Consider the following 19,876-nt stretch of genomic DNA (forward strand, 5'->3'; position numbering starts at 1 on the left):
GTGTAACTACACTTGACGAGATCCAATCTAGAAGGGACAAGACTCACGTTGAAATAACAGTAGCCAAGCTTAACCTAGAGTATTAATGCCGACCAGAAACCCTGTTTGTTCTGCCAGAAGAGTCAAGATCAAGACTCAAATGCTGGTGTTGAAGAAATTATACATTCCCCCAAAATTATTTTCAGTGTGAGCAGTTCATTTTATTTTTTTGTATTTTATTTTTTACCCCTTTTTCTCCCCAATTTCGTGGTATTCAAATGTTAGTAGCTACTATCTTGTCTCATCGCTACAACTCCCGTAGGGCTCGGGAGAGACGAAGGTTGAAAGTCGTGCATCCTCCGATACACAACCCAACCAAGCCGCACTGCTTCTTAACACAGCGCGCATCCAACCCGGAAGCCAGCTGCACCAATGTGTCGGAGGAAACACTGTGCACCTAGCCACCTTGGTTAGCGCGCACTGCGCCCGGCCCGCCACAGGAGTCGCTGGTGCGCGATGAGACAAGGACACCCCTACCGACCAAGCCCTCCCTAACCCGGATGACGCTAGGCCAATTGTGCGTCGCCCCATGGACCTCCCGGTCGCGGCCGGTTACGACAGAGCCTGGGGGCGCGAACCCAAGCAGTTCTTATTTTTTCTAGTTGATATGCCTTTCCAACACTGTACCCATTAAGGACTATTGAGTTGAGAACACCCGTTATTAACTCAGCCGGGTACTGTACATGATTGTCAATGTATTTGATTTGGTCAGTTCGACCACTTTTAACGATAAACCTCTGGAGCCATAAAATACTGCCTCATTCAGTCAGTCAGTCAATCACTCGGCAGGTAGTCTAGTGGTTAGAGCATTGGACTTGTAACCGAAAGGTTGCAAGATTGAATCCCAGAGCTGACAAGGTACGAATCAGTTGTTCTGCCCCTGAACAAGGCAGTTAACCCACTGTTCCTAGGCCGTCATTGAAAATAAGAATTTGTTCTTAACTGACTTGACTAGTTAAAAAAAGGTACAAAAAATCAATCTTTGGAGCCACTCACCTGACCCGGATCTCCTGGATGTCTGGTACGAAGCGGCGTTCCCTGGGCTTAACCTCCGGGGCTGCGACCCCACTGGGGCCAGGGGACATCTTGACCTCTCTGTCCCGTTGTGAGCAGTCAGGGTTGGGGCTGGAGCAGCGGGAACGAGGCGTGGGTGTTCTGGGGGGGGGGCAGACAGAAAGAGGAGATGAGTAAGACGGAGCACATGCAGAACGGCTAAGATGGGGGCTCAAACCACCGTCGCCAGGGGGGTACATGGGGTTTGGGGTTGGGAGCATTAACGCTACCCCAGACCCCAGTTCAGTCTGTCTTCGGACCATAGTTCAGTGTTGTTGAAGCAGCCATGTCAAGATCTTGGGACTATAAAGGTTCTATCTGCAACAAACAAGATGATTCTCAAGATAATTGGCTTTACATTTCTGAACCCTGGTTGGTTTGAACGGTGTCAGTAATTCTTATCTTGTATTTAACTTAACAACATTAATTGGGGTATTTAGCAGTGGTGTAAAGTACTTAAATAAAAATAATTTTAAATACTTCTTTAGTAAAAAAAACGTTTTTTTGGGGGGGGGTCGGTATTTTACTATTTATATTTGTTTGACAACTTTCACTTCACTACATTCCTAAAGAAAAGGATGTACTTTTTACAACATACATTTTCCCTGACACCCAAAAGTACTCATTACAGGATGCTTATCAGGACAAAAAAACGGTCTAATTTGTGTACACATCAACAGAGAACATCCCTGGTCATCCCTACTGCCTCTGATCTGGAGGACTCACTAAACAGAGAACATCCCTGGTCATCCCTACTGCCTCTGATCTGGAGGACTCACTAAACAGAGAACATCCCTGGTCATCCCTACTGCCTCTGATCTGGAGGACTCACTAAACAGAGAACATCCCTGGTCATCCCTACTGCCTCTGATCTGGAGGACTCACTAAACAGAGAACATCCCTGGTCATCCCTACTGCCTCTGATCTGGAGGACTCACTAAACAGAGAACATCCCTGGTCATCCCTACTGCCTCTGATCTGGAGGACTCACTAAACAGAGAACATCCCTGGTCATCCCTACTGCCTCTGATCTGGAGGACTCACTAAACAGAGAACATCCCTGGTCATCCCTACTGCCTATGATCTGGAGGACTCACTAAACAGAGAACATCCCTGGTCATCCCTACTGCCTCTGATCTGGAGGACTCACTAAACAGAGAACATCCCTGGTCATCCCTACTGCCTCTGATCTGGAGGACTCACTAAACAGAGAACATCCCTGGTCATCCCTACTGCCTCTGATCTGGAGGACTCACTAAACAGAGAACATCCCTGGTCATCCCTACTGCCTCTGATCTGGAGGACTCACTAAACAGAGAACATCCCTGGTCATCCCTACTGCCTCTGATCTGGAGGACTCACTAAACAGAGAACATCCCTGGTCATCCCTACTGACTCAGATCTGGAGGACTCACTAAACAGAGAACATCCCTGGTCATCCCTACTGCCTCTGATCTGGAGGACTCACTAAACAGAGAACATCCCTGGTCATCCCTACTGACTCAGATCTGGAGGACTCACTAAACAGAGAACATCCCTGGTCATCCCTACTGCCTCTGATCTGGAGGACTCACTAAACAGAGAACATCCCTGGTCATCCCTACTGCCTCTGATCTGGAGGACTCACTAAACAGAGAACATCCCTGGTCATCCCTACTGCCTCTGATCTGGAGGACTCACTAAACAGAGAACATCCCTGGTCATCCCTACTGCCTCTGATCTGGAGGACTCACTAAACAGAGAACATCCCTGGTCATCCCTACTGCCTTTGATCTGGAGGACTCACTAAACACACACACTTCGTTTGTAAATGATGTTTGGAGTAAGAAAAATGTGCTGTCTGGTTTGAAATAATTTATACTTTAAATTTTTTATACTTATATATATTTCAGACATACTTTTAATACTTTCTTTTGATACTAAATTAAATTAAATTAAATTAAATTAAAACCAAATACCTTTAGATTAGATACTTTTACTCAAGTAGTATTTTACTGGGTGACTCTCACCTTTAACTGAGTCACTTTGTATCTTTACCTTGACTCAAGTACTTGGGTACTCCACCACTGGTATTCAGAGTATATATAAGTAAAGAACATTGAACAAAACAAGGCTAATAACTCCATTCTGTCTCTTACGAGAGTGTTACTACTGACCTGAGCCCTTCGGACTTGGGGTAGCATCCCTCCACCAGTGAGGGGCATGTCGAGGAGGGGGTGAGTGTGTTGAGGGCCGTGGCAGAGGTCGACTCTCTCAGCAGAGTCACTGACATCTCAGACAGCTGGAAACACACACACACACACACACACACACACACACACATGCACGCACACATGCAAAAACGGCATGTCAACAAAAAGCTCACTGAGAACAATGAAAACATGTCATTTATCTACTCATAGTTTCCTCAAATTGAAGTAAGTTCAAACAGGATACAGACATGGAAACCCATCATAGTAAAGTGGCACAGGAAGAAAGTCTACCATCATAGTAAAGTGACACAGGAAGGAAGTCTACCATCATAGTAAAGTGACACAGGAAGGAAGTCTACCATCATAGTAAAGTGACACAGGAAGGAAGTCTACCATCATAGTAAAGTGACACAGGAAGGAAGTCTACCATCATAGTAAAGTGACACAGGAAGGAAGTCTACCTTGCTTTCACTGGCACTGACACACACGTGGCTGTACTCTCTGTTGAAGGAGTGGGAGAGCAGCCGAAGACACTAGTGGACGAGAGATAGAGATGTTAGATGATAGATATGCTTTACATTTCAGAGCAACAAAAAATGTTTACTCAGAGATGTTATTAACTGGTCACACGTACAACATTTTAAAAAAGGGACACACGAGCAAGAATGGGAATATTCGAGTAACAATAGTAACTAGCTTCTAACAAGTTTTTAAAAGTTTTTAAAGAAGACAAACACTGACCTTAATGGCTAGCTCCCTCTGCCTCTCATTAGGGGCATCAACGGTGGGACTGAGGCCGAGACCCTCAGAGGGTTGAGGGGACTCACTCTGCTCCTCACCTACACAGGACAACAACCCCTCCTGGCCCAGCAGCAGGGTGGACTCTAACTTCTCCCTCAGGAGCAGGCGGTGTCTCGTCTTCTCCACCTGTAGAGAACCAACCGGACAAAACATCACAAGTAATAAAACTGAGGGGATATGAACCCTGGGTCTCCCACAGGTGAAACAACTTGACCATTAGACCAAGAGGGAAATACAACAGATGGACAAGAGCAACATGGATGCTGTTCATCGACTACAGCTTCGACAACATAGTACCCAACAAGCTCATCACTAGTATCAGGGCCCTGGGACTCTGTACCGGAACCCCCCTGTATATAGCCTCCACATTGACTCTGTACCGGAACCCCCTGTATATAGCCTCCACATTGACTCTGTACCGTAACACCCTGTATATAGCCTCCACATTGACTCTGTACAAGTACCCCCTGTATATAGCCTCCACATTGACTCTGTACCGTAACACCCTGTATATAGCCTCCACATTGACTCTGTACAAGTACCCCCTGTATATAGCCTCCACATTGACTCTGTACCGTAACACCCTGTATATAGCCTCCACATTGACTCTGTACAAGTACCCCCTGTATATAGCCTCCACATTGACTCTGTACCAGTACCCCCTGTTTATAGCCTCCACATTGACTCTGTACCGTAACACCCTGTATATAGCCTCCACATTGACTCTGTACCGTAACACCCTGTATATAGCCTCCACATTGACTCTGTACCGTAACACCCTGTATATAGCCTCCACATTGACTCTGTACCATAACACCCAGTATATATCCTCCACATTGACTCTGTACCGTAACACCCTGTATATAGCCTCCACATTGACTCTGTACCGTAACACCCTGTATATATCCTCCACATTGACTCTGTACCCTAACACTCTGTATATAGCCTCCACCTCCACATTGACTCTGTACCATAACACCCTGTATATAGCCTCCACATTGATTCTGTACCGGTACCCCCTGTATATAGCCTCCACATTGACTCTGTACCGTAACACCCTGTATATATCCTCCACATTGACTTTGTACCGTAACACCCTGTATATATCCTCCACATTGACTCTGTACCGTAACACCCTGTATATAGCCTCCACCTCCACATTGACTCTGTACCGTAATACCCTGTATATAGCCTCCACATTGACTCTGTACCGTAACACCCTGTATATAGCCTCCACATTGACTCTGTACCGTAACACCCTGTATATAGCCTCCACATTGACTCTGTACCGGTACCCCTGTACATAGCCTCCACATTGACTCTGTACCGTAATACCCTGTATATAGCCTCCACATTGACTTTGTACCGTAATACCCTGTATATGGACTCCACATTGACTCTGTACCGTAATACCCTGAATATAGCCTCCACATTGACTCTGTACCGTAATACCCTGTATATAGCCTCCACATTGACTCTGTACCGTAATACCCTGTATGTAGCCTCCACATTGACTCTGTACCGTAATACCCTGTATATAGCCTCCACATTGACTCTGTACCGTAATACTCTGTATATAGCCTCCACATTGACTCTGTACCGTAATACCCTGTATATAACCTCCACATTCACTCTCTACCGTAATACCCTGTATATAACCTCCACATTGACTCTGTACCGTAATACCCTGTATATAACCTCCACATTGACTCTGTACCGTAATACCCTGTATATAGCCTCCACATTGACTCTGTACCGTAATACCCTGTATATAGCCTCCACATTGACTCTGTACCGTAACACCCTGTATATAGCCTCCACATTGACTCTGTACCGTAATACCCTGTATATAGCCTCCACATTGACTCTGTACCGTAATACCCTGTATATAGCCTCCACATTGACTCTGTACCGTAATACCCTGTATATATCCTCCACATTGACTCTGTACCGTAATACCCTGTATATAGCCTCCACATTGACTCTGTACCGTAACACCCTGTATATAGCCTCCACATTGACTCTGTACCGGTACCCCTGTATATAGCCTCCACATTGACTCTGTACCGTAATACCCTGTATATAGCCTCCACATTGACTCTGTACCGTAATACCCTGTATATGGCCTCCACATTGACTCTGTACCGTAATACCCTGTATATAGCCTCCACATTGACTCTGTACCGTAACACCCTGTATATAGCCTCCACATTGACTCTGTACCGTAATACCCTGTATATAGCCTCCACATTGACTCTGTACCGTAACACCCTGTATATAGCCTCCACACTGACTCTGTACCGTAATACCCTGTATATAGCCTCCACATTGACTCTGTACCGTAAAACCCTGTATATAGCCTCCACATTGACTCTGTACCGTAACACCCTGTATATAGCCTCCACATTGACTCTGTACCGTAATACCCTGTATATAGCCTCCACATTGACTCTGTACCGTAATACCCTGTATATAGCCTCCACATTGACTCTGTACCGTAATACCCTGTATATAGCCTCCACATTGACTCTGTACCGTAATACCCTGTATATAGCCTCCACATTAACTCTGTACCGTAATACCCTGTATATAGCCTCCACATTGACTCTGTACCGTAATACCCTGTATATAGCCTCCACATTGACTCTGTACCGTAATACCCTGTATATAGCCTCCACATTGACTCTGTACCGTAACACCCTGTATATAGCCTCCACATTGACTCTGTACCGTAACACCCTGTATATAGCCTCCACATTGACTCTGTACCGTAACACCCTGTATATAGCCTCCACATTGACTCTGTACCGTAACACCCTGTATATAGCCTCCACATTGACTCTGTACCGTAACACCCTGTATATAGCCTCCACATTGACTCTGTACCGTAACACCCTGTATATAGCCTCCACATTGACTCTGTACCGTAACACCCTGTATATAGCCTCCACATTGACTCTGTACCGTAACACCCTGTATATAGCCTCCACATTGACTCTGTACCGTAACACCCTGTATATAGCCTCCACATTGACTCTGTACCGTAACACCCTGTATATAGCCTCCACATTGACTCTGTACCGTAACACCCTGTATATAGCCTCCACATTGACTCTGTACCGGTACCCCCTGTATATAGCCTCCACATTGACTCTGTACCGTAATACCCTGTATATAGCCTCCACATTGACTCTGTACCGTAATACCCTGTATATGGCCTCCACATTGACTCTGTACCGTAATACCCTGTATATAGCCTCCACATTGACTCTGTACCGTAACACCCTGTATATAGCCTCCACATTGACTCTGTACCGTAATACCCTGTATATAGCCTCCACATTGACTCTGTACCGTAACACCCTGTATATAGCCTCCACACTGACTCTGTACCGTAATACCCTGTATAGCCTCCACATTGACTCTGTACCGTAAAACCCTGTATATAGCCTCCACATTGACTCTGTACCGTAACACCCTGTATATAGCCTCCACATTGACTCTGTACCGTAATACCCTGTATATAGCCTCCACATTGACTCTGTACCGTAATACCCTGTATATAGCCTCCACATTGACTCTGTACCGTAATACCCTGTATATAGCCTCCACATTGACTCTGTACCGTAATACCCTGTATATAGCCTCCACATTAACTCTGTACCGTAATACCCTGTATATAGCCTCCACATTGACTCTGTACCGTAATACCCTGTATATAGCCTCCACATTGACTCTGTACCGTAATACCCTGTATATAGCCTCCACATTGACTCTGTACCGTAACACCCTGTATATAGCCTCCACATTGACTCTGTACCGTAACACCCTGTATATAGCCTCCACATTGACTCTGTACCGTAACACCCTGTATATAGCCTCCACATTGACTCTGTACCGTAACACCCTGTATATAGCCTCCACATTGACTCTGTACCGTAACACCCTGTATATAGCCTCCACATTGACTCTGTACCGTAACACCCTGTATATAGCCTCCACATTGACTCTGTACCGTAACACCCTGTATATAGCCTCCACATTGACTCTGTACCGTAACACCCTGTATATAGCCTCCACATTGACTCTGTACCGTAACACCCTGTATATAGCCTCCACATTGACTCTGTACCGTAACACCCTGTATATAGCCTCCACATTGACTCTGTACCGTAACAGCCTGTATATAGCCTCCACATTGACTCTGTACCGTAACACCCTGTATATAGCCTCCACATTGACTCTGTACCGTAACACCCTGTATATAGCCTCCACATTGACTCTGTACCAGTACCCCCTGTATATAGCCTCCACATTGACTCTGTACCGTAACACCCTGTATATAGCCTCCACATTGACTCTGTACCGTAACACCCTGTATATAGCCTCCACATTGACTCTGTACCGTAACACCCTGTATATAGCCTCCACATTGACTCTGTACCGTAACACCCTGTATATAGCCTCCACATTGACTCTGTACCGTAACACCCTGTATATAGCCTCCACATTGACTCTGTACCGTAACACCCTGTATATAGCCTCCACATTGACTCTGTACCGTAATACCCTGTATATAGCCTCCACATTGACTCTGTACCGTAACACCCTGTATATAGCCTCCACATTGACTCTGTACCGTAACACCCTGTATATAGCCTCCACACTGACTCTGTACCGTAATACCCTGTATATAGCCTCCACACTGACTCTGTACCGTAATACCCTGTATATAGCCTCCACATTGACTCTGTACCGTAATACCCTGTATATAGCCTCCACACTGACTCTGTACCGTAATACCCTGTATATAGCCTCCACATTGACTCTGTACCGTAATACCCTGTATATAGCCTCCACATTGACTCTGTACCGTAGTACCCTGTATATAGCCTCCACATTGACTCTGTACCGTAATACCCTGTATATAGCCTCCACATTGACTCTGTACCGTAATACCCTGTATATAGCCTCCACATTGACTCTGTACCGTAACACCCTGTATATAGCCTCCACATTGACTCTGTACCGTAATACCCTGTATATAGCCTCCACATTGACTCTGTACCGTAATACCCTGTATATAGCCTCCACATTGACTCTGTACCGTAACACCCTGTATATAGCCTCCACATTGACTCTGTACCGTAATACCCTGTATATAGCCTCCACATTGACTCTGTACCGTAATACCCTGTATATAGCCTCCACATTGACTCTGTACCGTAATACCCTGTATATAGCCTCCACATTGACTATGTACCGTAACACCCTGTATATAGCCTCCACATTGACTCTGTACCGTAACACCCTGTATATAGCCTCCACATTGACTCTGTACCGGTACCCCCTGTATATAGCCTCCACATTGACTCTGTACCGTAACACCCTGTATATAGCCTCCACATTGACGCTGTACCGTAACACCCTGTATATAGCCTCCACATTGACTCTGTACCGTAACACCCTGTATATAGCCTCCACATTGACTCTGTACCGTAACACCCTGTATATAGCCTCCACATTAACTCTGTACCGTAACACCCTGTATATAGCCTCCACATTGACTCTGTACCGTAATACCCTGTATATAGCCTCCACATTGACTCTGTACCGTAACACCCTGTATATAGCCTCCACATTGACTCTGTACCGTAACACCCTGTATATAGCCTCCACATTGACTCTGTACCGTAACACCCTGTATATAGCCTCCACATTGACTCTGTACCGTAACAGCCTGTATATAGCCTCCACATTGACTCTGTACCGTAACACCCTGTATATAGCCTCCACATTGACTCTGTACCGTAACACCCTGTATATAGCCTCCACATTGACTCTGTACCGTAACACCCTGTATATAGCCTCCACATTGACTCTGTACCGTAATACCCTGTATATAGCCTCCACATTGACTCTGTACCGTAACACCCTGTATATAGCCTCCACATTGACTCTGTACCGTAACACCCTGTATATAGCCTCCACATTGACTCTGTACCGGTACCCCCTGTATATAGCCTCTACATTGACTCTGTACCGTAAAACCCTGTATATAGCCTCCACATTGACTCTGTACCGTAAAACCCTGTATATAGCCTCCACATTGACTCTGTACCGTAACACCCTGTATATAGCCTCCACATTGACTCTGTACCGTAACACCCTGTATATAGCCTCCACATTGACTCTGTACCGTAACACCCTGTATATAGCCTCCACATTGACTCTGTACCGTAACACCCTGTATATAGCCTCCACATTGACTCTGTACCGTAACACCCTGTATATAGCCTCCACATTGACTCTGTACCGTAACACCCTGTATATAGCCTCCACATTGACTCTGTACCGTAATACCCTGTATATAGCCTCCACATTGACTCTGTACCGTAATACCCTGTATATAGCCTCCACATTGACTCTGTACCGTAACACCCTGTATATAGCCTCCACATTGACTCTGTACCGTAACACCCTGTATATAGCCTCCACATTGACTCTGTACCGTAATACCCTGTATATAGCCTCCACATTGACTCTGTACCGTAATACCCTGTATATAGTCTCCACATTGACTCTGTACCGTAACACCCTGTATATGGCCTCCACACTGACTCTGTACCGTAATACCCTGTATATAGTCTCGTCATTTTCTTGTGTTACTTTTTTATGATTTTTTAAAATTTATTTAGTAAATATTTTATTAACTCTATTTCTTGATCTGCATTGTTGGTTAAAGGGCTTGTAAAGTAAGCATTTCACGCATGTGCCAAATAGCATTTGATAAAAAAATTCTGTATTTAATTTTCAATACATTTGCAAAAATGTCCTAAAAACATGTTTTCACTTTGTCATTATGGTTCATTATGTGTAGATGGGTGAGAAAACAATTTATTTAATCCATTTTGAATTTAGGCTGTAACACAACAAAAATGTGGAATATTCTGTGAAGGCTATGTGTAAAAAAAAATGTATTCTGTGAAGGCTATGTGTAAAAAAAAAAATATTCTGTGAAGGCTCTGTGTAAAAAAAAATGTATTCTGTGAAGGCTATGTGTAAAAAAAAATGTATTCTGTGAAGGCTCTGTGTAGGCGCGTAGGTTGTAGTACCACATACCTCCTGCAGGAGGCTGAGTTTCTCCAGCTCCCACTGGTGGTCCAGGATGAGGCTGTCACTGCGAGGCCTCCACCCAGCCAGGTTTTCCTCCCCGCGGACGTACGCCACCGAGGTGTCCAGCACCCGTCGACGTCTCCTCTGCATACCTGGGGGTCAGGAAAGGTCAAGGGTCAAGGGGGAAGGAGTGATACAGCTTAATTGAGGGGATCTGTTTAAGCAAGGCAAGGCAGAATCAGTCATCTTGATCACAAAATGAGTAGCTTTTCCGGATGCTAGGGGATTTGTGGATCAGTCATTCTTTTCAGTCTGACTGCAATGTTGTCTATCTCAAATACACACAAATACACACATAGACAGTGAGGGGAGGCAATGGAAAAAGTGTCTCACCTGGACTCCCATGATCGGCCAGGTGACATAGGCTGACCTCGTACACACCTGTCACCCGGTTACTGCAGAGAGAGTGAGAAAGATCGATAACAGACACAGCTAAGGGGGTTGTTTCCATTGATTTCACCGTCATCTTTCAGGAATGCAACAGAAGCAAAGAATGTTTCTGTTAATAATAATGAGATGTTCAACTCACCCCTCCACTGCCCTCAGGCTTCCTGTGCCAAACAGGTTTCGGATGGAGCGGGAGGCCGGGAGTTTAGCGTCTCGAGAGTAGAACACCATGCAGAAATCTTTGGTTATGACTGTTGGCTGGGTGCAGTTCTCCATCTAAAGGAAGGAAAAGTTTTCTCTCTGCTTCTCTCTGCTTCTTACATCATAACATCAGATACAGTCAGTAAGTCCAGATACAGTCAGTTAAGTCCAGACACAGACATTAAGTCCAGACACAGACATTAAGTCCAGATACAGTCACTAAGTCCAGATACAGTCAGTTAAGTCCAGACACAGACATTAAGTCCAGACACAGACATTAAGTCCAGACACAGACATTAAGTCCAGATACAGTCAGTTAAGTCCAGACACAGACATTAAGTCCAGATACAGTCACTAAGTCCAGATACAGTCAGTTAAGTCCAGACACAGACATTAAGTCCAGACAAAGACATTAAGTCCAGACACAGACATTAAGTCCAGATACAGTCAGTTAAGTCCAGATACAGTCAGTTAAGTCCAGATACAGTCAGTTAAGTCCAGATAGCAGTCTGACAGCGTTGAGCCTGAACTCCTGCTCACAGTTTAAACAGTCTGACATTTTGATCGTGTGGAGAAAAAAAAAAACTGTTGTGGTTCCATTGTTCTAAAATCTGAAATGCAACTAACAAAATCAATCAATATATGAAGATTTTCTCAGCAGGTCTTTGTGGATTCAGTGTTACCTATAGATAGTCAGGAAGGATCACGTAGAGGTACAGTATAACTGTAGAACTATATGTGTTTGTGCCTCTGTGGCTCAGTTGGTAGAGGGTGGTACTTGCAACATCATGGGTTCGATTCCCACTTGTGCAACCCATATGAAAGCCGATTTGGATTAAAAGCGCCTGATAAATGGAATATATTGTATTATTAACTGTATATTCATGTTTTACCTCTAGGTAGGCCGACAAGGTCATGTAGATCTTTTCTCCGTAAGGAGTGACCCGGTTCAGGAGGAGGGAGTTATGCATGGCGCTGTCCCAGGCAGCCTCGAAGCGATAGAATGTCCTGATGGAGGGAGGAGACGAGTTAACCATGAAGAGAGAGATCCTTGTCTGAACGCTGACACATAGTGGTCTCTGGTCTGTCTGTCTCTGATAAACACTACTTCCAAACAGAAAACCTACTCTATTGTTTTTCTGAAAAGTCGTGTTGGTACATGTTACAAATATCTGAAAATGGTTTACTTTATTGAGCTAATAGAGGATATATTGTAACAATTTAGAGGTTTTCTTACGAACAGCTACAAGTTATTGCTACTGTATGTCTGATGCAATAGCATTGTGCTAGTTAGCATTAGTGGTAATAGCATCGTGTTAGTTAGCATTAGTGGTCGCATGCTAGTTAGCATTAGTGGTACTAGCATTGTGTTAGTTAGCATTAGTGGTACTAGCATTATGTTAGTTAGCATTAGAGGTAATGGCATATTGTTAGTTAACATTAGTGTGTTTGTTAGCATTAGTGGTAATAGCATCGTGTTAGTTAGCATTAGCGGTAATTGTGTTCGTTTGCATTAGTGGTAATGGCATTGTGTTAGTTAGCATTAGTGGTAATAGCATTGTGTTAGTTAGCATTAGTGGTAATTGTGTTTGTTAGCATTAGTGTTAATAGCATCATGTTATTTAGCATTAGTGGTAATGGCATCATTTTAGTTAACATTAGCGGTAATAGCATTGTGTTAGGCAGCGTAGACTAGTGGTTAGAGCGTTGGACTAGTAACCGGAAGGTTGCAAGTTCAAACCCCCAAGCTGACAAGGTACAATCTGTTGTTCTGCCCCTGAACAGGCAGTTAACCCACTGTTCCTAGGCCGTCATTGAAAATAAGAATTTGTTCTTAACTGACTTGCCTAGTTAAATAAAGGTAAAATAAAATAGCATTGTGTTAATTAGCATTAGTAGTAATAGCATCATGTTATTTAGCATTAGTGGTAATAGCATCGTGTTAGTTAACATTAGTGGTAATAGCATCGTGTTAGATAGCATTGTGGTGATAGCATTGTGTTAGTTAGCATCATGTTAGTTAGCATTAGTGGTAATAGCATTGTGTTAGATAGCATTAGTGGTGATAGCATTGTGTTAGTTAGCATTATGGTAATAGCATCATGTTAGTTAGCATTAGTGGTAATTGTGTTAGTTAGCATTAGTGGTAATAGCATTGTGTTAGATAGCATTAGTGGTGATAGCATTGTGTTAGTTAGCATTAGCTTAGCGAAGAAAAACCAAACCCTGATCCTCCTAGACATTTTCTCTGTCAGGAATATGTAACCTACAGTTCATGTGTGTCTAAATGCTACTGAGAGAAGGTATTGTTTGATTGCAAGATTAAATTAACAACATAGTTTAGTTTTCTTTTTTAAACACACATCCAATAAAGACAGTTGGGGATAAAGACAGTAAATAGCATGCAACAGAACCCTTCAGACGTGGGTCATCTCACAATACCATGAGGAACGATGACTTGATCAGCACAGAACGAAATAAAGAAAGGGTGATGAGAGACCAACAGATGAGAGGAGAGGAGGGGAGGAGAGGAGAGGAGGAAATGATAAGAGGACAAAACAGGACAGGGATGAGGAGAAATACCTATGGTCTATTCCCAAGGAGATGCTTTGAGAAGGGAGGAAAGAGAACCGGGAAAACAATGAAAGGTGAGAGTCAGGAAGAGAGTCTGGTGTGGTTGTGAGCATTGTTGTGATCGAGAGTGACAGGACAGGTGTGTTTCCCCCTAGCCTGGAACCAGAGCTGTTTGTGCCCTCTTGTCAACTGGGACCAAACTATATTTCCCTTCCATTACTTACAATATGTTGCTCTCTTGACCACAATCATGATCTCAATCAGTGAACACATCTGATTTCAACACCAGAACACTTTACATCGTGTCTGTTCTAGAACAACTTAATAACAATGGACCGATATTCCCACAGGGAATGCAATATTACTTCTGTGTTCTATAGAATTCTGTGAATGTGTTCAATGGAATTCTGTGAATGTGTTCTTTGGAATTAGGTGGATGTGTTCTTTGGAATTCAGTGAACGTGTTCTATGAAATTCTGTGGATGTGTTCTTTGGAATTATGTGGATGTGTTCTATGGAATTCTGTGAACGTGTTCTATGAAATTCTGTGGATGTGTTCTTTGGAATTATGTGGATGTGTTCTATGGAATTCTGTGAACGTGTTCTATGAAATTCTGTGGATGTGTTCTTTGGAATTCTGTGAACGTGTTTGTTCTATGAAATTCTGTGAATGCGTTCTTTGGAATTATGTGGATGTGTTCTATGGAATTCTGTGAATGTGTTCTTTGGAATTATGTGGATGTGTTCTATGGAATTCTGTGAATGTGTTCTTTGGAATTATGTGGATGTGTTCTATGGAATTCTGTGAACGTGTTCTATGAAATTCTGTGGATGTGTTCTATGGAATTCTGTGAATGTGTTCTATGGAATTCTGTGGAAAGAACCCACAGGATCAGTATCATGATATCTTCACTCAGTTTAGTTGTCATCCACCTCATCTCAATCCCATAGAGAAACATAAACATTACAGTGCTCTATCTAATTATGTGATTTAGCCCTCCAGTTGTAATCTGTAGGGGTGGTAAATTACATCTCCCAGTTCTCATCCAATGGTGAGAGGTTCAATATAATATACTCCCTATGTTGTATTTCATTTCGTAGATAATATGCAGATTCATGTCCTCCTGCTATTTTCCCCCGTAGAGACACATACTGAATCATAAAACACAGGACGAGAAATACACAGATAGTGTTCTACTGAATTCTGTGATCTACCCCTCTAGTTTTCATCTGTTGGAAGTATCTTCTAGTTCTCATTGAACGGTGAAGCTATTAGTATAGACAGCAAACACAGATCCCGCATCCTCATGCTCTCTACCCCATAGAGATATTAATGACCGTTCAAAAGATGACAAGAAACTGCCCTGATAGCTAGCAACAATGACAAGAAACTGCCCTGATAGCTAGCAACAATGACAAGAAACTGCCCTGATAGCTAGCAACAATGACAATAAACTGCCCTGACAGCTAGCAACAATGACAAGAAACTGCCCTGATAGCTAGCAACAATGACAAGAAACTGCCCTGACAGCTAGCAACAATGACAAGAAACTGCCCTGACAGCTAGCAACAATGACAAGAAACTGCCCTGACAGCTAGCAACAATGACAAGAAACTGCCCTGATAGCTAGCAACAATGACAAGAAACTGCCCTGACAGCTAGCAACAATGACAAGAAACTGCCCTGACAGCTAGCAACAATGACAAGAAACTGCCCTGATAGCTAGCAACAATGACAAGAAACTGCCCTGATAGCTAGCAACAATGACAAGAAACTGCCCTGATTCTGAATGGCCAGACAGCTAGCAACAATGACAATAAACTGCCCTGACAGCTAGCAACAATGACAAGAAACTGCCCTGATAGCTAGCAACAATGACAAGAAACTGCCCTGACAGCTAGCAACAATGTCAATAAACTGCCCTGACAGCTAGCAACAATAACAATAAACTGCCCTGACAGCTAGCAACAATGACAAGAAACTGCCCTGACAGCTAGCAACAATGACAATAAACTGCCCTGACAGCTAGCAACAATAACAATAAACTGCCCTGACAGCTAGCAACAATGACAATAAACTGCCCTGACAGCTAGCAACAATGACAATAAACTGCCCTGACAGCTAGCAACAATGACAAGAAACTGCCCTGACAGCTAGCAACAATGACAAGAAACTGGCATGTCGTTGAATCATAACTTTCTGGTTTTAGTTTCATCTTGTTCTTGATACCATGTCTTGTTTTGATGTGCTTTGACTGATTTCACGTCAGTGATAACATGGCAAAACAAATTGCTGGCTAATCAACAACTGTAATGATGTATTTGAGAGACAACAAGTGCTCATTGTGCAAATGTATTTCTGTTTTCAATAAACATTTGGAGGAAAAAATATAGTTTACATGTTGTCAACAATCTAAGGCCAATCCCGTCTGTTTTGACCAATAGTTGAGCACGCTTTGGTTTTGTTGCTAAACAACCAACCAACCCTATATCCCCAGTTCTCATCTATCCCCACTGTAGGTGATGAAACATCTCCCAGTTATCATCTATCCCCACTGTAGGGGATGAAACATCTCCCAGTTCTCATCTATCCCCACTGTAGGGGATGGAACATCGCCCAGTTCTCATCTATCCCCACTGTAAGGGATAAAACATCTCCCAGTTCTCATCACTTCACATGGCTTCAGATGAAACAGAACCATCTTCCACTCTCCTTCTCCTCCACCTCCTCTCCTTCTCCTCTACCTCCTCTCCTTCTCCTCCACCTCCTCTCCTTCTCCTCCACCTCCCCCTCTCCTTCTCCTCCTCCTCCTCCTCTCCTTCTCCTCCTCCTCTACCTCCTCTCCTTCGCCTCCACCTCCTCTCCACCTCCTCTCCTTCTCCCCCCTCTCCTTCACCTACGCCCCCTCTCCTACTCCTTCTCCCTCTCTCCTTCACCCACCTCTCCTTCACCTCCTCTCCTTCTCCTCCCTCTACTTCTCCTCCAACCCCTCTCCTTATTTAGTCAATACATTGATACATGAGGTCTTCCCATCAGCAAATGATCACACATTGAAACCAGTTATAACTAGTTATGTTCCTGGCCCGCCACCAAGCACGACCTTAAATCTGAAAACGCTCATCCAAGCTGAGAAATGTAAGAGGAAACTAATGTTTCTATAGGCCATTAAAAAGAGGCAAAAATCACAAGATTCAGACGTTGAGAGCCGTCCGTTGGCTTTTGACAACCTGGTGGGAAATCTAGTGGTGTGTCTGTCAGAGGAGAGAGGAACGGAGAGGTACTGAACAGCTGTTATATCGTGGGAAGCATTTTACTGTTAAGTCTACACCTGTTGTTTATGAAGCATGTGACAAATAACATTAGATTGTATTTGAATAGCTGCTGTAGTGGAGTTGTGTCTATGGACCTAGAGGAGCTATGACCCACTGGGATCACGATTGGGTATTCTCTTCCATCCTTTCAACTTCTAACTACTGACCTCGCTGTGCACGTGCACACACACACACACACACACACACACACACACACACACACACACACACACACACACACACACACACACACACACACACACACACACACACACACACACACACACACACACACAATCATGTACACACACAAACACACACACACACAGCAAGTAGCGAGCGGAAATACTTAGTAAAGAGGCTGCATCCTCAATGGCACCCATATACCCTCTTTAAGGCACTACCCATAGGGGCTCTGGTCAAATGTAGTGCACTATATAGGGAATAGGGCTCCATTTGGGACACCCACCCAGTGATTGAGTTAGGGGAAAGAGCTACTTCTGATGTAATGGTTACAGGATTACAGTTGAATGTTAAGTGTCTGAAACAACCACTGACTTAGCCTGCCAGCCAGGATACTGTAAACGAGGTTCCTTATGAACGGCAAGTCTTCAGTAATACTGAGTAATCCCTACTGGAACACAGTTTCCCTTGCTGCCAAGAGAGCTCCTTCCCGTCGCTGGGATCTGATGGGACTCATGGTCTGCATCTCAAATGGTACCCTATTTCCTCTTTAGGGCACTACCCATAGGGCTCTGGTCAAATGTAGTGCACTATATATAGGGAATAGGGTGCCATAGGGGCTCTGGTCTAATGTAGTGCACTATATATAGGGAATAGGGCTCTGGTTAAATGTAATGCACTATATATAGGGAATAGGGCTCTGGTCTAAAGTAGTGCACTATATATATATATAGGGAATAGGGCTCTGGTCTAAAGTAGTGTACTATATAGGGAATAGGGCTCTGGTCTAAAGTAGTGCACTATATATAGGGAATAGGGCTCTGGTCTAAAGTAGTGCACTATATAGGGAATAGGGCCCTGGTCTAAAGTAGTGCACTATATAGGGAATAGGGCTCTGGTCTAAAGTAGTGCACTATATATAGGGAATAGGGCTCTGGTCTAAAGTAGTGCACTATATATAGGGAATAGGGCTCTGGTCTAAAGTTGTGCACTATATATAGGGAATAGGGTTCCATAGGGCTCTGGTCTAAAGTAGTGCACTATATAGGGAATAGTGTGCCATAGGGCTCTGGTCTAAAGTAGTGCACTATATATAGGGAATAGGGCACTGGTCTAAAGTAGTGCACTATATAGGCAATAGGACTCTGGTCTAAAGTAGTGCACTATATAGGGAATAGGGCTCTGGTCTAAAGTAGTGCACTATATAGGGAATAGGGCTCTGGTCAAAAGTAGTGCACTATATAGGGAATAGGGTTCCATAGGGGCTCTGGTCTAAAGTAGTGCACTATATAGGGAATAGGGTGCCATTTGAGATGAAACTATAAGGTGGAGGAAGATACTCTCAGTTCCCTGGGATGTGATGATGGGAGGAGGGACATAGCCTGGTCCCAGATCTGTTTGTGTTGTCTTGGAAGGATGTGGTTTTAAAGTTGTTGTTGAGATGTGATGGGAGGAGGGACACCGTGTTACAGTCCTGGGGTAGCTAGCTATAAGCGGCTCCTGGGGGAAGCTACACTCTGTGCTGTTTTCATGGAAACGAATAGATTGTATTCTGGTATCACTTTCTTACAGCATGGTTCTCCAGCGTAACACAGACAGTAGTGAAATATCAACAACAAAAAATGTATTTCATTAGTAAGATGCTATCAGCTTATTGATGTCTATTTCTAAAGCCTTGAGTGTGTTTTTTGGAAGATATCGATGACATAACTTTATACAAAAGCTTTAAATTATTCCTTACAATGTTTCCATGTTTATTTTTGAAAATATATATTTTATCAATGCTGTAGCCCTTTAAGCAGGACACACAAAATGAAAATCAGGATCATTTACTGCCCCCTAGTGGCCATTGCAGAGGTTTGCGACAGGTGAGGCAATGGTGCATGGGCACAATTCAGGCTAGTTTCACCTCATCAAAAAGGTCTTATTTGTAACCTTCCAGAATAATCTGCTGGTTC

The 19,876-nt window shown here is 43.8% G+C and overlaps 1 protein-coding gene across 1 annotated transcript in view; it reads right to left on the minus strand.

The window, feature by feature from the left end:
• LOC109883779 (kinesin-like protein KIF1A) overlaps positions 1–19,876 on the minus strand; it is a 173,002-nt gene that overhangs the window by 9,631 nt on the left and 143,495 nt on the right. Inside the window, 8 exon segments of the mRNA XM_031822328.1 lie at positions 1,036–1,194; positions 3,249–3,373; positions 3,746–3,817; positions 4,026–4,211; positions 11,208–11,353; positions 11,595–11,656; positions 11,791–11,924; positions 12,743–12,857. Coding sequence (XP_031678188.1) covers positions 1,036–1,194; positions 3,249–3,373; positions 3,746–3,817; positions 4,026–4,211; positions 11,208–11,353; positions 11,595–11,656; positions 11,791–11,924; positions 12,743–12,857 — 999 coding nt within the window.

The sequence above is a fragment of the Oncorhynchus kisutch genome, linkage group LG4 (genome assembly GCF_002021735.2).
Source record: "Oncorhynchus kisutch isolate 150728-3 linkage group LG4, Okis_V2, whole genome shotgun sequence".
NCBI classification, from domain to species: domain Eukaryota; kingdom Metazoa; phylum Chordata; class Actinopteri; order Salmoniformes; family Salmonidae; genus Oncorhynchus; species Oncorhynchus kisutch.